General features: G+C 32.3%; 1 protein-coding gene across 18 annotated transcripts in view; it reads left to right on the top strand.

Moving 5' to 3' along the window:
* Nucleotides 1–13,171, top strand: part of GTDC1 (glycosyltransferase like domain containing 1) — a 564,348-nt gene that overhangs the window by 389,049 nt on the left and 162,128 nt on the right. For all 18 annotated transcript variants that reach the window (XM_074302060.1, XM_074302057.1, XM_074302050.1 and 15 more), the window contains one exon: nt 11,753–11,862. In XM_074302060.1, the coding sequence (XP_074158161.1) occupies nt 11,753–11,862 (110 nt within the window). The remainder of the gene's footprint in view (nt 1–11,752; nt 11,863–13,171) is intronic.

Genomic DNA, 13,171 nt, shown 5'->3' with positions numbered 1-13,171 from the left:
TGTCTTTAATGTTCCTGGGAATTTTCATTTGGGAGTTTTTTTAGGAGATAAGTGGATTCTTTCTATTTTTTATTTTGCTCTCTAGTTCTAAGAGATCTGGATATAGTTTTCTTTTCAGGCTTGAAATAGGGTATCCAGATAATTTTAGGGGGTCATCTCTATAAGATTTTATAAGTAAATATATATATGTATATGTACATATATATATATATATATGCAAATATATATATTCTAAGTTGACATTGCTCTTGGCTCTCTGCAAGGCAGATTAATCAAGTATTTGTTGATTAGGGTGAATTTTCACATCTTTTGGCCTCTACAGTGTGGCAATTGATTTATTGATTTATATTGATTAGACTTATGAAATTTTTCTAATTAGTGCATATGTCCATTCTCCTATGTCCTATTTTTGTCATCAATAACTTGTTTAAATAGGACAAATTGGAATTGTTTGAATTACACTGTTTTACCCTCATTTTTTATTCTTTCTTTTCTTCTTATAATGTTTGATATTTTCTTGAACAAGCAGGTAGTCTGATTTTGCAATGAAATTTTAATCTTGAAGAATTCCCACTACAGTAAAAGTCATTTCTGATCTCTTAAAATATCATCAGTTTGATTTATTGTGATGATATTTAATTCTTACCATATCCAGTGCCTTCAGATTATTTTCTCAAAGAAAATATTCATTATAGAATGAATAGAATATAATGAATTGTATAGATTAATGTGTTATGACTATAGTTAACAAGTCTTTGTTTTCTCTCTCCCCTTTTCTCTCTCTCTCTCTCTCTCTCTCTCTCTCTCTCTCTCTCTCTCTCTCTCTTTTTCCTTCTCTCCCTTTCTCTCTTCGTCTCATTCTCCCTCTCTCCTTTCTTCCCTTCCCTTTCCTCTGCTGTTCTCCATTTCTCTACCCTCTTTCCCTATTCCTTTTTTCCCCTCCCCTTGTTCTCTCTCTCGCCTTCCCTCTACCTTTCCCCTTCTCTCCTTCCCTCTACCTCTCCCCTTCTCTCCTTCCCTCTACCTCTCCCCTTCTCTTTTTCCCTCCATTTCTCTCTCTCTGTGTCCCTTCCTCTTTTCCCCCTTGAACCAATATTTTTTTCATTACTAAGTCATATTTTCCAACATTTTTGTCACTCTCATATTCTTACCTTTTTGCACTGAAGCCAGCAAGTATCCACCTTAATGTTAACTAAATTTGGAAAATCTTCTTAAATTCTTTATAACCTCCCTTAGCCTAAATTTCTTCATCTGCTGGAAAACAACAACAACAAAAAACAAAAACAAGAAAGGGGAAGTTAGACCAGTTGTTTTCTATAGTATCTTAATGCTCTAAATCCTTGTCCTATAATCCTATCTTCAAAAATAAATGAAAATAAAATAATTTGAAGTGGGAAAGAACAATAACAGTTCTGGGTGGGGTTGACATCAAAAAATGGCTTTGTATAAGAAGTGACTTCTGAGCTGAGATTTTAAGAAAGATAAGGATTCTCCGAGGTAGAAGTCATGAGAAGGTAAAATCTAGGCTATTCTACAAAGGCACTGATAAAATTGGAGGCCCAGTTTGGGGAACACACACACACATACATACACATACATACATATATATATATATATATATATATATATATATATGGAGAGAGAGACAGAGAAAGTGAGAGAGAGACAGAGAGAGAGAGACAGAGAGAGATAAGAGAGACAGAGAGAGATAAGAGAGAGAGACAGAGAGAGAGACAGAGAGAGACAGAGACAGAGACAGAGAGAGATAGAGAGAGAGAGAGAAGGCCAGTTACATAAATGTAAATAAATTTAATGGACACATGACAAGGGCTCTCTTGGGAAGCTTTCATTATGAAAATTGGAGTCCATCATGAAAGAGCAGTAGCAGAAACAAAATTCATTCATATAGGTATATTACAAAAACAACAGATTGGAAGTTCAATTTCCAGTGCTACTTTGTGGAATATTGTAAGAATCAATGAATAATAGCTTCAGGGGGACAAGAAATCTCAAGAAGTTATCTGATTTATCTCTTCTTGCCACCAGAGCGGTGTCTGACTTAAGTCCAGACACCTAGAAAGCCTCTCCAATGCTGATAGTATAAAACAAACCTTACCTTGGAATAAAAAGCTCTCCACAAATCTTGCTACAATCCACCTTTCCCACCTTATCTCATGATATGGCCTTTCCTATAAGCTATCCTCCAGCCAAGTATTTATTTAGCCAAATCTCTCCTGAGCATATTTTACATAAATGAATAATTTCTCCTTTTTCTTCTTGATGTTTTCTCTAGATAATGAAGTATTATTAAGTAATAGATAATAAAACAGTTGACCTATCAAAAACCTTATTAGCCTTTATTAATGGTTGGAAATCTCACTTAAGGAAATTAGTTGCTACAAGAATAGAGCCCTGATCTGGAATTAGAAAAACCTGAATTCAAATATGACTTTGTGACTCAGAGCAAAGTCACTTAATCCTTCTTTACTTTACTTTTCTCATTTATAAAATGGGCATCATTATATAATCACTCACCTCCAAGGTCATCAGGAGGATGAAATGAGATAATAATTGTTAAAAAAAAAACAACAACAAAAAAAAACCCACAAAAAAACTTTGCAAACCATAAAGTGTTATGTAAATGCTAGAAATTATTGGCTACTATTATTTACTAAAGAGAAGTGATTCATCTTGAATTTTATAATGATCACCGGCAAATATAATTAGAATTTGAATGTCCTAACATTTTTCTCTATTTTTTCTATATTGTTCTAATGTTTTAAATAACTATCTTTAAGTGACATCATATTTGTTTTTGTTTGGGAAGAAAAGGGAGGTGGGGAGAAGATTTACAGTTGATTAAAAGGATATATTTACAAAATGACATTTCTTTTTAGTTTCCATAATTTTGCATTTGAATCTTTGGCCCTAAGAAAGAAGTACTGGAAAGTCAGTGAAATGATCACTAGTTACAGTCATAATCACCAGTATGGAATCCCTTCAGCCACATGTTGACTTAGAAAACCACAAATTAGCATTATCTAGGCTTTATTGTATTTTTATTTATTTATTTTTGAGCATTTCCCAATGACATTTTAATCTGTTTTGAACTTCATAAGGAATTTGTCCTGTTCTCTCTTACACCTCTCTCCTACCCAGTATTCCCAATAGTTTTATTGGAGGGCAATGGAAAGAATAATGGCTACCTTTCTTTCTCCTTCAATCTTTGGTCAGCAATTGGCCAAGTACTTAATTTGACTTTTAATTTTTGAAAAAGACAAGTGGTTTATGAAACCAGCTTGGTTTCTGTTTTAATTGTAAAAAAAAAAGTAGAAAGTATAATTGTTAGTTTTATGTAATATTTTTATTTCCTTATATTTATATAATTGTTAAGTTTCACAGCATAAGTGTGTGTGTGTGATACTGATATGTATTGATATGTATTCAAATACAGAGTAATAGAAAGAAAAGTTATTTCAGTTCATTGAAGGAAATCAATGATCCACGTCAGGAAACTGACTTTGGAAGCATAATGTACTTGCGATAGAGAACTTCACCTAAACAGAAATCTGCTTATAAGTTTCCTCTTTGTGATAAAAACTAAATTCATGAAGAATAGATTGCTGCTAATTTCACTTTTCAGAAATTTAACAAAGTATGAATATAATAACTTATTCTATATTTCGTTCTTATTTTATGCTACACTTAACAAACAAGGAAGAATTGGTTGGTTAAAGGAAAATTATGACAACCTTGGAAGAAAGTGACCATGATATCTTGTAACCAAAGAATGGAATGATGAGGATTGAACTAAATGAAAGTGGATTTCAAGCGATTGAGAAAATGAGTAGAATCTCATAGTCTCACATCTTACAAGAGAACATTCTAATTATTAATTATTCCAATATCTAAAGAAATCGACATGTCTACACAGGGAGCTGTCTGATGAGCATAGCTTTTTAAAAGATAGGTATAAAAAATAAAAATATGAAAATACAACCTAGAATAAAGACAAGTGAGTGGTGGATTTATAAAAATTTATAAAAATAGTAGAAGGGAAGCAAAAATCCAGTCAAATCAAAAACTTAAGAAAAATGCAAGAGACAACAAAAAAATTTGAAAACCAACTTGAGAGTCAAGAAGAAGAAAAATATCTAATGAGTGAAAAATATAAATTAAAGCAAGAGAAAGTATTCACCTTATTTTGCTCTATCTTCTTTGCTATTAAAATTATCTTCAAAACTAAAGTGAGAAGGAAAAATGGTTTCTGAGGACAGGTAAAAGGGTAGTACAAAGTATCTTAACTGATCTAAATTAATTCAAATCACATGCTTCAAATAAATTCTATCCCAGTATGCTTTTTAAAAAGCCAAATATGATTAATAAACTGCTGTGCATAATCTTTTAGGAATTACAAAGAACTCCAGAAGTTTGGTAGGGACTGGGAAAATTATTGATCTTTATCATTATCCCTAAAAAAAAAAAAAAATACTTAAATAGGTTTTAGAGTACTTTTATAAAAAGGAAATGGTGACCCTCCCCAAGAGGAAGAATGGATTCCCTAAGAATAGCTCATTATTTGTGTAGTATTTTAAGGTTTGCAAAACATTTTTTATAGGTTATCTCATTGTCTCATCTCATTTCTCTAAATATCACAAACCAAACTAATTCTATATCCTTGAGAGTTATGGGACTCATAATAGATGAGAGGATTAATATATTCAGGCAAATTTAGTTTATCTGGATTTTGACAAAACATTTGATAGTCTTCCACATGTTGTACTTGTGGACAAGGTAGTGATGCTTAAGTTAAATGAAATACAGTAAGGTGAATTTCCAACTAATTAAATGATTGTACTAGCAAAAAAATATTTATTAATGATTGATGAAAGGGCTTGGACCAAATGTCTTAAAATGTTCTATTCAGTTTTAAATCTATTACCTTGATTTAGCCTGAAGGAAGTTTTCTAATTGAAGGCCACCAGACTCGGTCAGCTTGGTCTTAGTATTTTATTCAATAACTTAAATGAAGACATAGTTGGACAATGCCATAGTTGCTATGACATTGGAAATGGAACAGATGGTTCCTATATCCATATGCTAGCCAGCCAAGTAGACATTTTGTGGTAGCCATTTGTTTGTAAGGAAAACATATATAATAAATCAGAGATTACCTGCATAAGGACTAAGAAAAGATTTGATTAATTATATATGTATGTTTATATTTAAATATATTTTGTTATATAAAACTTATGCAAATAAATACTTATATTTAAATTAACCTCACCAAAAGATTCTAAATCATGATGGTTTAGTATTTGGCAACTTGTTTATTCTAATAAATTTTTTTTTACTTACAGCTTCATCTTTAACTGTACTGACTGCTGGTGTCAAATAGCTCTTTGCTTCTTTTGGGCTTGCAAATATTATATATACATACATATATATTCATACACGTGTGTATATGTGTGTGTATATATTTAAAAACGATTGCAAATGATATATAAATGCTTGTTATCAATATGATAAAGTTGTTTTTAGAAGGAAAATTTTACCAAAATACTTCATGGACTAATTTGTTATCTAGTATAAATATATCCCATGCCATTAATTACCAGAAATCAGTTGCTCCGAATAACAGATATTGTGGCTCATAGAACCTGTTTTACTTGAGATGTCCTCCTCCTTTTTTGAGGAAAACAATAGAATGTGATACAATAATCTGCAGCCTAGGTTCCTGCTGAATTATATAATCAGGGCCATATTTGAACCTAATATAATTGACACTTGTAAACTTAAGTAAATAAAAATTAAAAGACTAAAACTGGAAGAATTTGATTTATATATTTAACTTTTTCTTCTTTTATACCATATTATGAAAAGCAATGGATGGAACTGTTCAAGTTTTCTGTTTGAAAGACCCTTTAAGAAAAGAGGACATGCATAATTAATACTGTTTATAAAACTAAAAAACGCAGCATATGTAACAACAAGAACACATCATTTTGAACAACTCTTTACAGAACAGACATTCCATATTGTGTTCATCTTCCTCCACAATCATTGCCATGACAATCTGGTGTGCTTAGCAGTTGCTGCTGAGTAAGGGAGACTGTATCATATAGGAGTTTTCCATGTCAGCCAAAAAAAAACATCATTTTCTTTGGGTTATAGAAAATAAGACGTGCCGTTTACAGCATTGTAGCATTTCCTTCACAAATTCATTTCTATTTTGGTCTTTTTAATCACAAAATGTTTGGAGTAGTTTGTTAGTGCCTTTCTCCTTTTTTAAAAAGTATTATATATAGTTTTCTTTGTTTTCATGTTTAACCACCACCCCCATTCCCAAGAATGTAAGCTACTTGAGGACAAGGACAATTTCGATCATTGTTAGTTTTTCTTTTTCCTTTTCTGAGTGTCTTGGGTCCCCCCCCCCTTTTTTTCTTTGTGTGTGTGAGGCAGTTAGAGTTGTGATTTGCCCAGTATTATACAACTATTTAGCATCAAGTGACTGAGATTGGATTTGAATTCAAATCTATCCACTGTGCTCTATACACTGTACTACCTAGCTGCCCATTTTCTAAGTGTCTTGTCCATAATAGGGGCTTAATAAATATTTATTAGATTAGATTGGGTTAGATTTATTGGATTGAAGTCAATCCATTTCAATTTGATTGAGTTCCTTCTCACTACTATATAAGCCTAGGTCAGCTAGATAGCACAGTGGGTAGAGCACCAGGCTTAGAGTCTGGAAAACGTGAGTTCAGATCCTTGCTAATTGTGTGAATCTGCACATGTCCTTTAATTTCTTTTTACCTGTTTCCTCCTCTCTAAAATGGAAACAATAATAGCATCTCTCTCTTTCTCAGAGCTGTTGTGAAGATCAGATGAAATGATAACTGTATAATGCTTAGTGCAGGCTTTAATACATAATATGTTTTATAAATGCTAGCAATTTTTATTATGCTCACTAATTATTATATTCACAATTATAATTCTAATTAAATGGTAGTTATAAAATATGATGTTAAAATTTGTTTCATGGAAGCATATATTGAAAAGGATACTAGAAGTAATATAATGGAACCTCCTATCCTAAAAAAGCATCCCTACCATCTTATCAGGTAGACAGTCGGCTCACCTCTTTGTGCTGAACACTTCTAGTGACAGAGAACTAACTATTTTTTTTAAGTTTTATTTATAAATTTTTTTGACATTATATATGCATGAGCAATTTTTTTATAACATTATCCCTTGTATTCATTTTTCCAAATTATCCTCTCCCTCCCTCTACTCCCACCCCCCGATGACAGGCAATCCCATACATTTTACATGTGTTACAGTATAACCTAGATACAATATATGTGTGTAAATCCCATTTTCTTGTTGCACCTTAAGTATTAGATTCCAAAGGTGTAAGTAACCTGGGTAGATAAACAGTAGTGCTAACAATTTACATTCATTTCCCAGTGTTCCTTCTCTGGGTGTAGTTGTTTCTGTCCATCATTGATCAACTGGAAGTGAGTTGGATCTTCTTTATGTTGAAGATATTCACTTCCATGAGAATACATCTTCATACAACATTGAAGTGTACAGCGATCTTCTGGGAGAACTATTTCATGAAATAACACATTCAATTTTTGCATGACTATAAAGAACTCTTCTATATAGAGCCAAAATCTCCCTCCCTGAAACTTCTATCCATTGGAACTAGTTTTGCTCTCTAACTAGAACAACATTTCTTTCTTTGAGAAGGAGCTAAAAAAAAATAGGAAAAGGAAATTTTAGCACTGCCCAACGTCATATAAGAAGCAAGTCCTGGAGCCACTATTTGAACCAAAATATTCTGCTCCAAATCTATTGTTGGTTTTCTCCCCTACTGGATGATGCTAAAATTTTTATCTCCTTATCCTTCCATTATTCACACCCTTCCAGTCATCAGTCATGGACCATGTCACATCAATTCACCTTTTCTATTCCACTCAGGTCCAACTAGTGCCTTGTGTTTCTTTTCTTCCCCATGACTTCTAACCTTCTTGGGAAAGTTATTTACTACTCACATCCTTATCAGCAAATCCAAATCTTTTTTTTTTTTTTTTTTTTATTATATATATATTTTATAATATTATCCCTTGTATTCATTTTTCCAAATTGCCCCCCCTCCCTCTATTCCCTCCCCCCGACGACAGGCAATACCATACATTTTACATGTGTTACAATATAGTCTAAGTACAATACATGTGTGTGAATATCATTTTCTTGTTGCACAATAAACATTAGAATCCGATGGTACATGCAACCTGAGCAGACAGATATTAGTGCTAACAATTTACATTCACTTCCCAATGTTTCTTCTCTGGGTGTAGCAAATCCAAATCTTGACACTGAATTTTTTTTTTATACCATTGAGCACTCCTATCCTCTCTTGGTTCTTATTCAACCCTTAAAATTGCCCCTTCTCGCTCTTTCATTAACAACACCTAATCCTCTTTCCAACCCTGTAAGATAGTTGTTTCTTAAAGGTGAACATAACATACAACCATATCTCTGGGAGAAGCACTGCTTACTTAAGGTGCTTCAGCCTTCCGCAGGTTAAGCCCACATCATAGGCTGAACAATGCTCAGAGAAATTTTCTTTTCTCGCTCTACAATCTGACAATCTCTTCCTCCCAAAATTTTAACTATCATTTACATACATGTATGTGTTATTACTTATCTATATTTTCTAAACACTAGATCTGTATCTCAATCCTAGAACACCTCTATCTAAATGTCATTCTGGCATTCAGCATGTCCAAAACGTAACAATCTTTGTCATGTCTGCTTTTTTACTCTAATATTTGTTAATGGCACAACATTAATAGTCTCCTTTGGCAGAAAATGCATTAAAAAAAACTTTTCTCATTCATCTTCAAATAATTTACTCCAACTTCTCTTCTTATACCCCCCCTCAGTACATCTCCTACTTGGAATTTATAGTAGTCTACTTATAGATAGACTACATCTCCTTCCACTCATTCCCTTTTATTCTATCTTTAATAACTCTTCCATAATAATTTGTCTAGCACATCCATCAATTCATGTCATTCACTTTCTCATAATCCTCATTGGTTCCATTGCCTTTTGAGTAAATATAATACTTTTCTGTTTAATATTTCAGACCCTCCACAATCTGGCACCACTCTACTTTTCCAGGCTTATATCATATTACTCCCCCACAGTGCACTATACATTCCACCTCAGCTGAACAAGTCTATATCTCAAATATATCATTTGCTTTCTAGCATCTGTGTCTTTGTTTACATTGTTTCCCATGCCTAAAGCTCCCTCCTACCTCCCACTTCAAATGCCTGTTCCTCTATGGAGCCTTCCTTAATCCTTCCTGTTGTCAGGGATATTGATTCTTGAATAACTCTGATGTACTTAGCCTGTAATATTGTGCATTTTAGTTCATGACTTGTGCCTCTTGGATATTTGAAGTTCTGGCACAGACATTGCATTATAAACTTTGTATTTTCTCCAGCATCCAAAACAGTAAGTACCTTGTAAACACAAGCATTTTTAAATTATAATTACAGCAGAAGACATTTATATAGCAAAGCACTTTATATACATGTTCTCACTTTCATTTCCCAGCAACCCTGTGAGACTAGTACTACAGATATTATTATCCCCATTTTATAGGTAAGAAAACAAAAACTAAGACAGATAAAATAATTAAATTTCCTTCTATCTCTAAATCTGTGATCCTATGAACTTATTTATGATCATGAAGTTTTTAAACACATAAGTGAGTTTGGAGTCCAAATCGTGACTCACTATGTCCCAGCATTGTTTCCGCAGCCTCTTAGAAATAGAAATACATTTGGCAAATCACCTGTATGCCTCATAAGAACAAATAATGTATTATTATAAGTAACAAATGCAGTCAGTGTGGATCTCTGAGAAAGTTCCTTAGCTTCTTAATGTCCTCAAGCAACAGTAAGTCAGTTGCAAAGTTAGCCCCTATCTGCATTGGTAGAGTTCCTTGAACAAATCATACCAATAAAATCATAGATCCAGTAAAACATTAATTTAAAATTAAATAAAATTAATACAGTAATTATTTGATTTGTATATCTGAGTTTTGCATCCCATATACTTTATAAGTCCTTTAAGTCATTGTTCCTGGCTAATATGACAGTATTTATGAGAAACATCTAAAATACCCACCCAAATGAATATTATCATGAAGAGGGATTGCATTCTTCATTGTTGTCTGAGATTAGATAAACCTGGTTCTTCTTATAGAGCAATAAGATATGATTCTGCTTCAAGGAATTACTGGTTAAAATAATATGATTCCATAAAACCTCATAATCCCAGGAGATTATAAATATGATTTCAAATGTTAATTAGTGTATGCATTTGTTTTAATTCATGACACCAAAAATATTGACTAAATTATAAATTAACACATATAGGGTTGCAGATGTCATTTTTCTTAAGATTTCCTGAATGACACAATTTTCATATCTCAGAGTGGTTTGATCAACTTGCAGATTTGTTCTCCATCATTAGCATGGGAAGAAGAAATGCCATTGGCAATAGATCCACTATTTTATTATACAATAAGGAGAGTAGAAAATTCCAAATAAATTAAAAAACAAATATTTTAAAGACATCTGGTCCACATCTGTCTGAAATAAGATAATTTAAAACAGTGTAATTAAACACAAGTAATACTGTAATATTCACACCTTGGAATGTAGAAAATAACTCATTCCATTTTAATTTGATTTATTGAATTAGAAAAACTTTTACTCATTTGTGTGTCCTTTAACCTCTCATTCTGTCATTACATGAAGACAGACAAGCAGCTAACATTTTAAAAAATGAAAAACATTTCCAGTGTTTTTGAGATTGCTAAAGGAAGGAATTATCTTTATTCAAATAATTCAATGTAAAGTTTTACAGAGTTTATAAGCATATGCAGACTTTAAAGTTTTGGGTTTTTTTTTTTTTTTTTAAGTATTTAAGACCCTCCAATTAACAGCTTAAAAGTCCAAGGCCAAGAGGGGGTAGGAGGTGAAAAAACTCTCAATTTATTTTTGCCTCATCCAGTGCACAAAGAAATCAGATGGCTTCTATAACTAAAATACCTATTTACAGAATTACATTTCTGTACTTTTTGTTCTTTCTTTCCAAAAATGTACTTGATTGTGTTGCCTTCACAGAACAGATTTAAGGATCAGGAAGGTAAAAAAAAAAATGTCTATTCCTATGACCAGTGTAGAAATGATGATGATGATGATGATGCTTAGAATGGTCTTCCCCCCCCCCTGCTTAGTCTGAAGAGATATCTATTTAGAGAAGTGGAAGATATATTTAGCTTTTTGTAATTTGACCTTTAGAATTTGAAAGGTTTAGACATTTGTCTTCAAAAGGAAAAGAAAGAAAAAGTCTTAAAACTTCAACATCATTAGGTTTTGATCACAAAACCACACATTTTTAGAGATTTACAAAACAAAAAAATAAACCAGACTGATAGTATAATGTAAAGTTAAAGAACAAAGGATAAACTCAGGTTCAAATACCAGAAACTCCTATTAGCAAAAATAAAGTACTAGAATAATTGATGCTAATTATAAGTAATATACTTATTAATGATAAATAAAATACTTTTTTCTAACATATGTATGTGTGTTTATGTATGTGTATGTAAATATATATACTAAAATAACACAGGTACATTCTATGTATTTGTTTCTAGGGAACATGATAAAGATCCAGAAAGTTTTTTTAGGTCACTGCTGCGGCTTCAGGAGGCGGGCTTAAGTTTCCATGTATCCATTCTTGGAGAAAGTTTTACGGATGTCCCAGGTATCTATTTTGAATTATCTGATTTCTATTTCTATACATGTCACATGCTCTTCAATATGAGTATTAACTTTTATTGATTCTTTTGTCAGGATAATCAAGATGAGCAAAAGATTATGCAGTAAAATTAAAGCCCGAATCAATTAAAAGAACACTTAAGTAAGCATTCCTTGATTTAACTTGGAAGCATGAAGTTATCTATTTTATCAAATATGTTTTGTACGATACATCCTTGTTGAAAATAAAACATATAGCTTTAGGCATCTTAGCAATTATGGGAATTGGGAATTTGTAATTGGATATAGAACCTTTCACCTCTGGGTTGCTGGTTTGAATTCTGCCCCCATCCATAATGGTTGAAATGTCTCACCATCTGTTTAGTGGCCTATGTGAAAAGATTTTACCATTTCCCTTGTAATTTGGAGTAGACAACAGTCCCTCTCACAGCTGGCACTAGTCACTGCCCTTTTTTTGCTGATCTTAAAAATGCACTCAATAGGAGCTAATGGTAGCATTAGAGAAGTTATTTAGACCATTAAAGTAACTGGACACTTTCAGTGTCACCATCTTCAGTTTGCCTCCATTTTGGCAAAGTGTTTGATCTTTCATAAGCACTAGTATATATGTTCTAGTTTTTATATTATTATCCAATATTAATTCAATTCAGGAAACATTTGTCAAGCAATTGGTGTATTTAAAGCACCGTGCTAGTTCTTGAGGAAGATACAAAATTAGATAAGATATTATTGCTTAGTAGAGTAATATGACCAAAATAATAGAGTCAAGGCTTTAGAGAAGTACCAACAAAGCAGTGTGTGAAGTCTGAGAGAAAAAAAGGTTATTTCTGACTAAAGGAATCAGCAAAGGCTGACATGGTATCAGAATTAACTCTAATAATTCAGTAGGCAAAGATGAGGATGAAGGACATTCCAGATATAAGGAATAGCTCAGCTGAAAAAAGGTAATTATGGAACATCAAAATCTCTGAAGAATTAAAAGGTAAGGTATAGAAGAATGGACAAGTGTTTACTGGCTGCATCACACAGGGCAAGTCATTCTCTCTCTGCCTCAGTTTCTTTATTTATAAAATAAAGATTATAACAGCTAAACAGCTGAGGCTTTTACTATACAGAGCTATTGGAATAATTGAAGGGAGTGGTATGTGGATAGCTAAAGTAGTATTTGTGTGTGTATGTGTTAGTGTGTGTGTGTGTGTGTGTGTGTATATATATATATATATGTATAGGGGTGTGTGTGTATATATATATATATATATATATATATATATATATATATATATATATATATATAT

This window comes from Sminthopsis crassicaudata, chromosome 3 (assembly GCF_048593235.1).
Source record: "Sminthopsis crassicaudata isolate SCR6 chromosome 3, ASM4859323v1, whole genome shotgun sequence".
Classification (NCBI taxonomy): domain Eukaryota; kingdom Metazoa; phylum Chordata; class Mammalia; order Dasyuromorphia; family Dasyuridae; genus Sminthopsis; species Sminthopsis crassicaudata.
Note: the sequence above shows the minus strand (reverse complement) of the source record. Positions and strands in the feature narration are given on the sequence as shown.